At 43.5% G+C, this 14,681-nt stretch overlaps 1 protein-coding gene across 1 annotated transcript in view; it reads right to left on the bottom strand.

The window, feature by feature from the left end:
* ZZEF1 (zinc finger ZZ-type and EF-hand domain containing 1) overlaps positions 1-14,681 on the bottom strand; it is a 289,900-nt gene that overhangs the window by 47,270 nt on the left and 227,949 nt on the right. Inside the window, exons 37-44 of the mRNA XM_077296491.1 lie at positions 14,318-14,481; positions 14,099-14,234; positions 13,881-14,011; positions 13,394-13,671; positions 12,202-12,376; positions 11,320-11,452; positions 5,927-6,123; positions 298-417 (exon numbers count right to left, since the gene is read on the bottom strand). Coding sequence (XP_077152606.1) covers positions 298-417; positions 5,927-6,123; positions 11,320-11,452; positions 12,202-12,376; positions 13,394-13,671; positions 13,881-14,011; positions 14,099-14,234; positions 14,318-14,481 — 1,334 coding nt within the window. The remainder of the gene's footprint in view (positions 1-297; positions 418-5,926; positions 6,124-11,319; positions 11,453-12,201; positions 12,377-13,393; positions 13,672-13,880; positions 14,012-14,098; positions 14,235-14,317; positions 14,482-14,681) is intronic.

Here is a 14,681-nt window from a genome sequence, read left to right as displayed (position 1 = left end):
ACAAAGAAATTGTAATTCTATAGTTAGGCCATAATGTCCAGAGCAAGTCGAAACTTTTTACCCATGTCAAACTTAAGCACGATTGTTTATCAGGACAACCATTATCAAAATTGCATAGTAGGACTGGTAGATCTTTAAATTAGGGTTTCCCAAGTTTGTAATCTGGTTTTTCTGAAGGAAATTAAGAAGTAGTTCATACAATTTTACAGTTGTTACAGTAAAGAAGTTATATGGAGCAAATGCATATCAAAATCAACAATGTTGAAGTATTTCATGTATATTTGAAACAAGTCATACCTCCAGATCACGGAGAAGCCAAGTTTTACTGAAACCAGTTCCTTTGCTACATTTCCTCACCAATAACCTTAACAGTCCCGACTGGATAAATGCAGACTGAATTTCTTCAAAATCATGATTCTGCAACATGAAATTACTATGAGTCAACAAGTCAGAGACTAGAATAATACACATATGAAACAAGTGAGACTTGCATAGGAAAACAAAAATGAAAATAATATTACGATATCCATGGGACTAATACAATAAGTCTTCAAAACAGGGTGGATAAAAATCAATGTTTTTTTTTAAAAATCAAAAAAATCGGATTTTTTTGATTTAAATCGGATTTTTTTCAATAAACTGCTTTTTGAGGAAAATATTTTACCATCCAAAGGTTCTTCCATCATGAGATAAAGCTGAGTTGTTTAACTCAGTAGAATAAAGGCTGTATATGTGTAACATTCACAATGCCATGCTCTTCCAGAGGTTTCTGTAGGATGCTGACTATCCAACAAGTTTGGGCATGTCAACTGAATGGAAAAAGAAACTAAACCAAAAGTGAAACCAAGCTAGAAGTGTGGAATTAAAGGGGCAGTATGAACAAAATGTGGAGGCTATTAATAGTTTATACAATTAAGACATGCTGCTTTTAAACACCTACCTATTGCCATATAGTAAAACAAAAAAGATTTTTACTTACTTTGGGGTCCCCCCCTCACCCTGGCGTTAGATCGTTGCCCCTAGTTTCGTCCGTGTAACTATGGGCGCACATGCGCACTGCTCTCACTTCTCATTTTAATCGTGATTTATATTAAAAAAAACCTTTTGATTTAAATCAGTGATTTAAATCATGATTAAAATCATGATTTAAATCGATCCGATTTAAATAGAAAAAAATCTTTTGATTTAAATCGTGATTTAAATCATGATTTAAATCGGCGTGATTTAAATCAATCCACCCTGCTTCAAAACAATTACAAAATCATACTAACAGATCTTACATTTCCAAAGAATAAAATCACAGATTAGGCCTACATTTAGGTGTCCTAACATCATATCCATTTTTCTTACATGAAGAAAATCACAGTATGTAAACCATATATAACAAGGACAACTATAGTCTAAACATGCTAAAAAATATAAGTTTATTTATTACAACATGAAGTTACAGTCAAAAAGTTATATAATCTATCTATATAATTGTCTAAGGTCCACTTCCGTCTGTTTGTCTGTTTTCCACTTCTGTCTGTTCGTCTGTAACGGAAATCCCGCGTCGCTCATTGGTCGCGGCCGGCTGGCCGTGACCAATCAGTGACAGGCACAGTCCAGCCACGAATTGGCCCCTCCCCTCCAGTCAGTGCCCCCTCCATACTCCCCTCCAGTCAGCGCCCACATAGCGCAGCATCAATAGTAAAAACATATAATGCTAAAAATAATAATAAAAAAACCCATTATATTCTCACCTTCCGTCGTCCGAGCCAGCCTTTCCCGCTCCTCGTGACGTTCTGATCCCAAGAATGCATTGCGACAACGAGCTGTGATGACGTAGCGGTCTCGCAAGACCGCTACATCATCACGGGTTATTGCTGCAAGGCATTACGGGGAACGGAGCGTCGCGACGAGCATCGCTAAAGACCTAGGCTGGATCCGGGGGCCGCCGGAAGGTGAGTATATAACTAATTTTTATTTTAATTATTTTTTTTAACAGGGCTATGGTGCCCACATTGCTATGTACTACGTGGGCTGTGTTATATACTACGTGGGCTGTGCTATATACTACCTCGTTGTGCTATATACTACGTGGGCTGTGCTATATACTACGTGGACTGTGCTATATACTACGTGGCTGTGCTATATACTACGTGGCTGTGCTATATACTGCGTGGGCTGTGCTATATACTACGTGGCATGTGCTATATACTACGTGGCCTGTGCTATATACTACGCGGCCTGTGCTATATACTACGCGGCCTGTGCTATATACTACACGGCCTGTGCTATATACTACGCGGCCTGTGCTATATTCTATGTGGCCTGTGCTATATACTGCGTGGGCTGTGCTATATACTGCGTGGGCTGTGCTATATACTGCGTGGGCTGTGCTATATACTACGTGGGCTGTGCTATATACTACGTGGGCTGTGCTATATACTACGTGGGCTGTGCTATATACTGCATGGCCTGTGCTATATGCTACGTGGCTCTGCAATATACAACGTCGCTGTGCAATATACTACATGGGCTGTGCTTTATACTACCTGGCTGTGCAATATACTACGTGGGCTGTGTTATATACTGCGTGGCCTGTGCTATACACTACGTGGGCTGTCCTATACACTACGTGGGCTGTCCTATACACTACGTGGGCTGTGCTATATACTACGTGGCTTCTGCAATATACAACATAGCTGTGCAATATACTAAGTGGGCTGTGCTATATACTACGTGGCTGTGCTATATACTAAGTGGCTGTGCTATATACTACGTGGCTGTGCTATATACTACGTGGCTGTGCTATATACTACGTGGCTGTGCTATATACTACGTGGCTGTGCTATATACTACGTGGCTGTGCTATATACTACGTGGCTGTGCTATATACTACGTGGCTGTGCTATATACTACGTGGCTGTGCTAAGTACTACGTAGCTATGCTATATACTACGTGGCCGGCCGCAAATAATCAGCGACAGGCGCAGTCCGGCTGCGAATTGGCGCGGGATTTGAACAACCCTTCGCTAATTGGTCGCGCCCGGAAGGCCGAATCCTGTGTATTTATTGCATTATTCTGAAATCTTCATTAATAAACTACATACATATTCTAGAATACCCGATGCGTTAGAATTGGGCCACCATCTAGTAATACATAATTACAGATATGAATGGGTTCAAATGTGATTTGATCCCTAGATAAAAAGCAGGCCGGGGAATAGGTCAGGACATAATCTAAATACAGCTTGTCAGACCAGCTTTTCCATATGTTTCCTATGATACCACATGAAATGGAAACATCATTCTTCGTTGTAGGTATTTAGATTATTATGTCCTGACCTATTCCCCGGCCTACTTTTTACCTAGGGATCAAATCACATTTGTACCCATTTGTATCTGTAACTATGTATTATTATATAACTTTTTGACTGTAACTTCATGTTGTAATAAATAAACTTTGATATTTTTTTAGCATGTTTAGACTCTAGTCCTTGTTGCATATATTAAGATGAGTTGCTAAAATATGTGGGTACATTAACAATGTGGAATGGGCGATGAAAAAAGAACGCATCAGCACCAAAATGGTATTAAAAACGTCTTTCCGGCACGCAAAAAAAATAAGCCCTCACCTAACCCCAGATCACAAAAAAATGGAGACGCTATGGGTATCGGAAAATCGTGCAATTTTTTTTTTTTTTTATAGCAAAGTTTGGAGTTTTTTTTCACCACTGAATTAAAAAAGAACCTAGGCATGTTTGGTGTCTATGAACTCGTTATGACCCGTAGAATCATAATGACAGTTTTAGCATTTAGTGAACCTAGCAAAAAAGCCAAACAAAAAACAAGTGTGGGATTTCACTTTTTTTGCAATTTCACCACACTTGGAATTTTTTCCCGTTTTCTAGTTCACGACATGGTAAAACCAATGGTGTTGTTCAAATGTACAACTTGTCCCACAAAAAATAAGCCCTCACATGGTCATATTGATGGAAAAATAAAGTTATGGCTCTGGGAAGGAGGGGAGCGACAAACGAAAACGCAAATCCGAAAAAAGCTCTGGGGGTTAAGATCATTAAAAGACAAAAAGAAATAAAAGAAACAAAAGTGTCCAGTAGGAGGGCCCTTAAAGTCACATAGCAAGGGTAGTAAATTAACAGCTCCAATATAATGAATCCGCATATAAGATCAATATTGATTACGGTAATCCTAAAGTAGAAGGTATAATACACAATTTCAAAATAGATTATTTGAGGCAAAAAAAAAAGACCCCAGCACCAGTTGCTGTCAATATAAGAAACTCCCTATATGTCATACTGCATTGACACCATATAAGAGATGCAGCGAAAGTTCCATATATCCACAGTGTAAATTTCTCAGTAGATTATCAAAAGGAGTTCCAGACTAAAAATGTCATAAATAAATGATATTACCTGATGTGCAGCAAGACAGAGACCAAGTGACCAGTATTGGAGCCAAAGCCGAACGAGATACCCGGCTCCCCCCGCCACAACGCTCGTTTCTCCCTAGCTTCTTCAGGGGGCATCCCCTACTGGACACTTGTTTCTTTATCTCTTTTTGTCTTTAACATTTTAATGATCTTAAATAAAGTCTAGTGTTTTTATTGTTCATGGTTCGCTTCTTTGGGCTACGGGTTGTGTAAGACCACTTGTGATAGTATGTAGTAGGTGTAGTAATAATATTATCAACAAATACCTCCAATTAGGCTACGTTCACATTTGCGTTGTTGTGTGCTGCATCTGCGACGCAATGCACAACGCACGCAAAACGCATGCAAAACACAGCGTTTTGTGACGCATGCGTTCATTTTTTTAGCGCAAAAAAATGCAACATGCAGCGTCCTCTGCGCCCTGACGTTTGCGCCAAAAAAACGCATGCGTCACAAAACGCAACACAACGCATGTCCATGCGCCCCCCATGTTAAATATAGGGGCGCATGAAACATGCGTCGCCGCGGCTGCGCCCGACGCAACGCAAATGTGAACGTAGCCTTAGAAATGCAGCATAGTTTTTCTGATTCCCTTTATCACTTAACCCATGTACAGGGCATTGTAGGAGCTTAGGTAACCATGTTGAAGACCACTAATTGCTAACCGTCACTATATAAGTGGTGATAACAATGGATACTTAAGCAACTGCAATGCCTGCACATGGTGTAAGCGACATAGCAAATCAGAAGAACTATACTACATTTCCAATTGGAGGTATTTGCTATTACTACACTTACTACATATTGGGATACGATCTTGGAGATGGGAATACTTTTTCAACTATTAACTCTATGGTAAATATACAGAGGTTGTCCGGCCTTAGGGTACAGGTCTGCAGTCACTTTATGAGGGCAGACTTGTGAATCCTCACATCCCAAACACTGCACTGCACGTTGTGAGGATTCTCCAATACTGGTCACTGGAGCCGGCAATCATGTGACCACAAGTATGCGATCCATACACTTCTAGCCACATTCCGACTAGAAGTGTCCAGCCTTTCTCAATACCCTTGCATTGAGCAAGGCCGTGCACGTATAGTCAGCACATGACCGAATGTATTGTAATCACATGCTTGTGGTTACAGACTTGCCACCATCAGCGGACAATCACGCAATGTGAGGATTCACAAGTCTGCAGTCACAGAGAATGACTAAAGACTTGTATTCCAAGGCCAGACAACCCCTTTAAGTACAAGTGTTTCCAAGTGGATTACAAAAATATACAGTTAGATTGTCAATACACCCTTGTAGCTATTGACACTTAGGGGTGATTTATTAAAATGAGAAAACAACTTGCTCATAGCACCAGACTAGCTGTCATTTTCCAGTGCCTCTTTCTTTACACATACTGCTCCACGGTACTTTGCGTCTGATATATTGGAAAACACAATCATTATAAATAACTTGAATATGATAGATCAGCGTTACCTTAAGTGTTTTATATAATCCCTTTAGAGTCAGTGACAGGACCCAAGTCGCTTCCACAGCTTCTGCACAGCTGTTGTCCAAGATGGACTGCAGGAGATAGCGGGAAATGGAAGCAAAGTGTTGCAGATATTTCTTCAGATTATTATAAGTGAGCCGTCCATCGCCGTTACTGTTATGTATCAGCTGATAATCTTTCACTGGAATGAGGGATATTCAGAAATCATAAAGACGTCTAGACAAATCTGCTGTACCACATTTGTGGGGAGCCAAGAAGGCAACTCTACATATTGAGAAACTACATATAAAGCAAAAAGCAAATATACCATGATCTGAACTGGATATGAGACAATACAAGATGATCTAATATTCCCTCATAGAAAAATATTAACATGTCGTGCATTTATGGCCTATCCAAGTGTCAAATGTAAAATAGATGTGGGTCCCACGAATAACAGCAACAGCTGTCTAGAAAACGGGCCACTGACGAGTGACAGTGAAGAAGTGGTCGGAAATAGGGATTTTTGTGTACTCCCCATAAAATCCTTTTCTCCGAGCCACTCATTGGGAGACACAGGACCGTGGGTGTATGCTGCTGCCACTAGGTGAATACAAAAAAGGGTTAGCTCCTCCTCTGCAGTATACACCACCCACTGGCTCCAGATAGAACCAGTTCAGTGACCAAGCAGTAGGAGATTATCAAAAATTAACAGTAGGTAAAACATGTCAAAACTACAACACTCATCATAGGCAACAGGCCAAAAGGGTGGGTGCCGTATTCCCCAATGAGTGGCTCGGAGAAAAGGATTTTTCGGTTAGTATACAAAAATCCTTATTTCTCCTTCACCACATTGGGTGACACAGGACCGTGGGACGTCCCAAAGCAGTCCCTGGGTGGGAACTAACAACAGAGTAAACTCACAGCACCTACTGTATAAAAATGCGCTACCGCTGCCTGCAAGATGTCTGCTGATGCCTGAGTATGGACATTATAATGCTTTGAGAAAGTGTGCACGCTAGACCAGGTAGCCGCTTTGCAGACCTGCTCTACAGACGCTTGATGCCGAATGGCCCACGAAGCACCTACCGACCAAGTGGAGTGTGCCTTGATCCCCGCTGGAATCTGCTTGCCTCCGACGCGGTAAGCTTTTTGAATAGCCGACCAAATACATCTGGCTTTTGTCAACTTAGAAGAGGCCAATCCCTTCCGGTGTCCCACCGGGAGCACAAACAGGGCATCCGTCTAGCGAAAAGATGCCGTCCTAGATACGTACTTCCTAAGAGCCCTCACAAGATCCAAGGAGTGAAGAGCCTTCTCCACGCAGTGAACGGGAGCAGGACAAAAACAAGGGAAGCACAATATCCTCGTTAAGGTGAAAAGAAGACACCACCTCAGGAAGGAAGGACGGGGATGGTCTGAGTACCACCTTGTCATGGTGAAAAACCAGAAAGGGACTTCGACAGGAAAGCGCAGCCAACTCTGAAACTCTTCTGACTGAAGCAATCACAACAAGGAAGGCAACCTTACATGAAAGGAGAGATAGGGAGATGCCCTGCAACGGCTCGAAGGGAGACTCTAGCAGGACACCAAGGACCAAATTAAGGTTCCAGACATCTAGAGGTCCTCTATAGGGAGGTACCACGTGGGAAACTCCCTGAAATAACGTTCTCACCTGGGGTTTGGAAGCGATCTTACGCTGGAACAGAACAGACAAGGCCGAGACCTGCCCTTTCAGGGCGCTCGGCGCTAGGCCCAAGTCCAAACCGGACTGAAGAAATTCCAAAATGGTGGGACTGTTGAAAATGAGCGGAGAACGACCAGATCCGATGATAGATACGTACCAACAACGGCTTTCGAGCACTGATCATTGTGGAAACTACCTTGTGGGAAAAACCCACTTGGGTCAGAACCCAGGAGTCAACAACCAAGCCGTCAAACACAGGGCCCCTGAGTTCTGGTGGTAAATCAGATCCTGAGAAAGCAGATCCGAGCGATCTGGGAACTGCCAAGGGAGGTCTGCAACCAGTTGAATGAGCTCCACGTACCACGCTCGGCGTGGCCAGTCCGGAGCAATGAGAATCACCGGTACCCTCTTTGCCTTGATCTTACTGATGACCTTCGGAAACAAGGGTAAGAGGAGGGGACAGTTATGGAAGACTGAAGCGACTCCAGGGAAGGACCATAGCGTCCAACCCGATGGCTCTCGGATCCCGGGATCGGGCCACAAACTCTGGTACCCTGGCATTGAACCAAGAAGCCATCAGGTCTACGTCCGGAGCCCCCCATGGACCATGGAAGGCAGATCTGCTGGAAAATTTCCTGAAGGAGAGACCACTCTCCCGAGGCCAGGTCTTGACGGCTGAGGAAACCCGCAGCCCAATTTTCCACTCCTGGAATGTGAACGGCCGATATGACCGAGTGGTTCCTTTCAGACCAGCGAAGGATGTGCTCCACTTCGCGCATTGCAGCTTTGCTGCGAGTGCCCCCCTGATGATTGATATAGGCCACAGCTGTGGCATTGTCTGACTGGATACGGATGGGGCGGCCTGCTAGGAGATGATGAAACTGCCGCAGGGACAGCCAATTCTCTCGGATCTCCAGGACTTTGATGGGAAGACGAAACTCCTGAGAAGACCAACTCCCCTGGGCAGTGATGACGGAAAACCACTCCCCAGCTGAGGAGGCCGATATCGGTAGGGACTCTGACGAATTTGTTTAGAAGCTTTAAGTCCAGCATGGGTCTGACTGTGCCAACCTTCTTTAGTACCATGAACAGATTTGAATAGAACCCTTGGAACCTTTCGTTGTCTGGGACCGGGGCCAATGACCCCGTCTCGGCGGAGTGACTCCATGGCTTGGTAAAAGGCACGAGCCAGCATTCCCGCTTCGGGGGGACAGGAAGCCAAGAATCAGGTTGGAGGGGGGAGAAAATTCTATTTTGTACCCGAAGGACACCAGATCTCTGACCCACTCGTCGTGAACGACTGCGAGCCAGACATGGCAAAACAGGAGTAGGTGGCCGCCTACTCTGCCGGTGTCGTCCGGGCAATGTTGCGAGTCATTTAGTCGAGGATTTGAGGGGTTTGGATCACCTAGATCTGGACTGCTTGGGGTGGCCCTTCCATGAGTGGTTGAGTTTGCAAGAGAACTGAGGACTCTTGTACCTGTGAGCAGGGCGCCCCAACAGGGAGAACTAGCTGTCGAGGACCACTCGTAATTATTGCGAAAGGACTGAAAACGTGTCTGCGGCTGACGGCGGATAGGGCGCCTAATTCTCTGCTGGGGGAGGAATTTACTCTTCCCACCTGTAGCGTCCGAAATCAGTTGGTCCAGCTTTTCCTGACTAAGTGACCACTGAGATAGGGAAGGGATGTTAAGGACTTTTTGGATGTAGAGTCCGATCGCCAGTTCCTCAGGCATAGTGCCCTTCTAATAGCTACCGTGTTTGAAGCTGTAAGTGCAGAGCAATTAGCCGCGTCCAGGGAAGCATTTACTAAATAGTCACCGGCCAAAGAAATTTGATAGGCCAACTCTGCTATTTCAGGGGGAAGATCACTCTTCTGTATGGCCTTATGCAGGGAATCTACCCAGTAAGCCACGGCTTTGGCTAAGCAGGTCGCTACAAAGGAGGGAAAAAGTGCAGAGCCAGACGCTTCAAAAACTGAATGAGCGAGGCTGTCAATCAGGTGATCTGTGGGATCTTTAATGGAAGATCCAGCCGGAAGGGACAGCAGAGTCTTGGAGGATAAATGAGATACGGACAGATCCACTGGATGTGATTCCGTCCATTGTTTGCGGAGGACGGGTGAGAAGGGATATCTGGTCTCCAAAGATCTCTGACCTGCAAAGCATTTGTCTGGGCGCTCCCTATGTCGCCGGACTATGTCCTGAAACTCAGGGTGATTGGCAAACATACTATGAGAACGTTTAGTCCTTTTAAAAGACACTATGTTATCCGTGTGAGAAGTAGTAGGCTCTTCGTCGATCTGCAGTGACTGGTTGACTGCCTCAATGAGACTATCCACGGTAGCCTCATAACCTGGGGACTCTAGGTCAAGAGGCCCATCTGATTCGGACTCATGTTCACTGTACGACCCTGGAGAGGGAGAGGGAGAAGCAGAGCTAACAGACGCCGAAGAGCCAGAGGACCTGGGGGATGAGCTATGTACCCGTTTCTTAGATGCCTGTCTGTGTCTTAAGTGAAGACGGCCCCTGCAGGACGATGATTCCCCTGATGTAGGGGAATTCTCTGATACAGACGGATTAGTGGTCCTGCTCCTGGAAGGATCCTGAAGGGACTCGATAACCTTAGCTAAAGAAGCCATAGATTGCGAAAGTGACAAAGCCCACTCAGGGTGACTAGTCATCGTGGGGTTGGTCACGGTGGAGGGCAAGCCTGACAGAGTGGAGTAGTATGTCCCCTTGGTAACGCAGCCTGACAGGAGGTGCATGAAGTGAAAAACACTGTTTTAGTGGGCTTGAGGTTTTAGGTAGAGACATGCTGTCGATCTGCATGCAGGTTAGGACTGCGACAGGGACGCTGCAGGAACCCTGAAATCCACCGACCCTTTGAGGTGGAGAGGGACCGTCCAGCTCTCTGCAGCACTGCTATTCCATCAGTGGTGGTGCAGTGGGAGAGCAGCACGGACATCATGGGGGAGGGGGGATGCCTGTGTATCCTAAGGGTTCGCTCCCCTAGGATTTCACAGGGCTGTGTCCAGCTGTGGCCTGGCTCAGAAGGGGGTACATGGAGGCGACACTCCATGTTCCTGTCTATTGCTGGTGCAGGGAGATCAGCACCTGGCATCCCACGTTGCAGGAGAGGATAAGGGGAGGCAATACTCGCCGTGCTCGCCTGTTGCTGTTTGAGGGAGATCGGCCCCTTGAAAGGGTCCGTCTCCCCAGTCTTCCTCATGGAAAAAAAGGTTTAAAAAAAAATTTAAAAAATAAAAAAAAAGTATGGTCTGAATAGCAGACCCCACTTAGACAGACACTAAGCATGAACTGGTTCTATCCGGAGCCAGCGGGTGGTGTATACTGCAGAGGAGGAGCTAACCCTTTTTTGTAATCACTTAGTGTCAGCCTCCTAGTGGCAGCAGCATACACCAATGGTCCTGTGTCCTCAATGTGGTGAAGGAGAAATCCCATGTATTTTATTTGTGGAAATTTCGACCCCCCACTCCACTGACCGCATGTGACTTGGTCCTGTTCTCTAGATGCAGTTCCCATTAGTGGCTCCCACATCCACTAAAAATATGCACAAGGGAGGAACACCCCTTTAATTATTGAAATGTCCTAATATAGAACCATTGTGTCTATGATAGTGAACCCATGTTTTAATGTCTACAGGACTGTAAAGACAGATTTGCATCCCATTTTTGTATATCATACTTACCAGTTTTGCGCTTTCTTGTTTTGATGTCGACAATCACAGCTCTATTTTTCTCTGTAAAGTGCTTTAACATAATCACATCATGAGGCTCTTTGGCATTGTCTATATATACAGCTCGTGTTCCCATACATAGTACCTGTAGTGAAAAGGGTATACAGATGTAGGAAACCAAGCGTATGCAGAAAAACAAACTGCTTCAGAGACATGCGATGCTGTATGTATAGGAAAAGCAGATGTCAACACCCCTTCAGTACAAAGGCTCATTTGGTTTAGGAAAAGTACAATTATGTGATGAAACTTTTTCTCACTAGTTAAAGGGAATCTGTCACTAGGATTAACCCTCCTAAGTCGTTTATTTGAATAGGACACTGATCTGCATGAGAATCTGCCCCCAAAAGCTTTTTTTAAATAAAAAAGGCTTTACCAGTGTGTTATGTAATGGCTGCTAACATAATTTGCACGGGCGTCAAATTACCGCATCACCGTTCATGCAAATCTAGCGCACGCGTGCCGCTCATTCCAGCAGCGTCACTGCTCGTGCACATCAAGTTATCACACCTACAGGGGCGTGATAACCTGAAAAGAGGGCTGACTAGCCTGGGGACACCAATGCCCCATCAATTAGTCAAATCCCTCATTAGCATAGCAAATGGGGACATTATAAATGGTTTTATTATACCCTGCTTTCACTCACTAACATTATACAGGGCAGGTTAGGGAGGAAATGCAGTCCTACATAGGTGAATACTGCTGGGTTGGAAGGCATGGAGGACCTGACTGGTTCCCTTCAATAATAATAACTCCCACATGGGTATAGTTACCGATTAGTATAACAATGTAAGATCCTACAGAACAATAAAAGCAACACTTCGAGTAATGTCTTACCTCTGGAAATCCAACCAGGACTAATAATGTAAAGATATTTGTATTTTTTAGCTGATGGGGCAGCTCTTGCATACAGTGATCTGTGAAAGCCGTCATTACTTTGTGCCATTTTGAAGAGTTGTTTAACTCTCTCAGGATATCAGACATTGTGCATGCCCAATCAAGTCCAACTTTGCTGAAAAAAAGCAAAACAAATAAAAATACTTAGAAAGTGTAAAACACACTGGAATTAATACCTGTGCAAACTAATTTAGTCAACACAAGCAATTAAAGAAGGATTTGTGCTGCAATATGAATGTTTCTAACTTCTATGGATCAACTGATATCATGGCTGAAAAGCTGCATGCATCCACACCTTTAAGGGTATTGTTATACATGGCACCTACTTAAAGGAAACCAATCACCTCATTCACGCTGTCCAAACTGCTTTCAGAGAAAATATATACAAATGTTTCTATTGGGAAAAATAGCCAGAGAACAGACTAGTTTGGCGTTGCCGCGTCCAGATTCTCCAATATCAAGAGTCCTGTCAATCAACTGGAGATCGCTGGAAAAAAAAGCAGCCAGGGGGCAAAGCCATACTAGCTTTGTTACAGCCTATGGTCCCCAATCGGATCTTTAAAGTATACTCGGCTCCGATTCGTGCCGCACACGGTTTGGACAGCATTCAGTTGACAGATTCCCTTTGAATGACAGTGTGGACATGTAATACATAATCTCATAGAACATCAGCTCTATTGCAGTGACTTCAGAAAGTGTCTCATAGGCCTATAGTTCACACAGAGAATTTTTCTATGTAAAAAAAAAAAAAAGCGCTTTACAGTAACATCCAAATGACTGGAGAATTTATAAATATCATTCATTTTCCTGGTATTTTATGACTTGTGGTGAATGAATTTTTTTTTTTTTAAATTACGTATGTCAATTAATTCAGCCATTTTATAGCAGTTTTTCTCCATTGAGATAAAAATGCAGTAGCGCAAAAAAAAAAACAAAAAAAAAACGATATGTAAACTCCACGGCAGTTTTTATGCAGAAAACTGCATCAACAAATGTTGTGTGTGAACATACCCATATAACTCCTAGCTAACAGCAGGAGCTGCAATGTGCAGTTAATAGGGCTGCTCAATTCATCAGAGAAAAATTGGGAAAAATGTCTGCTATTGTATATTAAGAAATGTTTCAAACAAACCTGTCCAGGCACATAGCTCCTAAACTGAAAAGCAGCCGAGTTGTTGTCCAGCCATCTGGAACAGAACTTCCATCATCAGAAGCAAGTTTGCTGTGCATCAAAGACAGAACCTTCTTCACTGCATTATCCACCTCACAAGGGTTTAGCCTAAGGATTAGCTGTCCCAGGAGGCCCAAGGTTAGATGGTAGGACTCATTTAAATGGCCAGCATTGGATATAACAACCTGGAACATCAGTGGCAACACTTGTTGGAGGTTCACTATGGAGCCCATTGCATCCTAGAGGAGAAAATGGAAATCCCTAGTAAGAATAGTTCATAAAGAGATCAGAAAGACTGGAATACAATCAGATGCTTTACCAATTCCATTGTAAGGAATGTTCTCATACATTAATCTAATCTTCTACACTCTTATTATCTAAAAAAAAAAATAATTTGCAAACATTTTTTTTTTTTTTTTTTTACAAAAAAGGCTTACAAAAGTCTTACCGATTTCAAAGGAGGCAACATGGCAGCTATCAGCCCCAAAATACGTTCTTGAGAGCACTCTGCAAAGACCTGGTCTGGGCTGAGGATTATAGCTTTATCAATGATGGTCTTCTTGGACAAGTCTCCAGGAACTACACAGAAGGGGAAGAATATTGAAGTGAAAGGATAAATTTTACCTATGCAGAAAGGCAGGAACTGGCTATGATAAAGTCACTTACAAAGATATTGGTCCTTAGCGTGCCCGGCATCCTCATCATTGCTGGACTGTTTTGAGGTGAGGTCCTTTTCTTGAAGTCCCCCTATACTGCGCGCCTTGTTGAGGATAGGTATATTTGTGTCTATATCCCCTTTGCTCTACAAAAAGGAAGCAAAAAAGAACAATTACCATTCTTGTTTTTATTAGTGAAGAAATAATTTTGCCATATAACCAGAAATACCTTTTTTGGCACAGGATGTCTTACTGTGGTATCTTGAGCCTCGGTAGCCTTATTCTCCAGACTACCACTGCTGCCCTCCGTAACCTCATCCCTGGCAGACTCAATACAAAGCAGCTCATGTTCAGTACTAGTCCACATGGAGAGTAATGAAGATACTTTGACTCCTACAGAAACGCAAAAATAAACATTCACAATAAAAAATGTATTACTTTAAAAAAAAATAAAAGTACTGAAGCAGATAGGCAACAATGCACACATAAAACATTGAGAGCATCGATAATCACAGAACCGGCAACAGTCTAGGAGATAACATGGTTGTTTTCATTTTATGTGGGGTTAAGAAGGGGTTGTGCAGAGGTGGAAC

Source organism: Ranitomeya variabilis, chromosome 3 (genome assembly GCF_051348905.1).
Source record: "Ranitomeya variabilis isolate aRanVar5 chromosome 3, aRanVar5.hap1, whole genome shotgun sequence".
Taxonomy (NCBI): Eukaryota; Metazoa; Chordata; class Amphibia; order Anura; family Dendrobatidae; genus Ranitomeya; species Ranitomeya variabilis.
The sequence above is the reverse complement of the archived record's forward strand: the minus strand, read 5'-3'. Positions and strand labels throughout refer to the sequence as shown.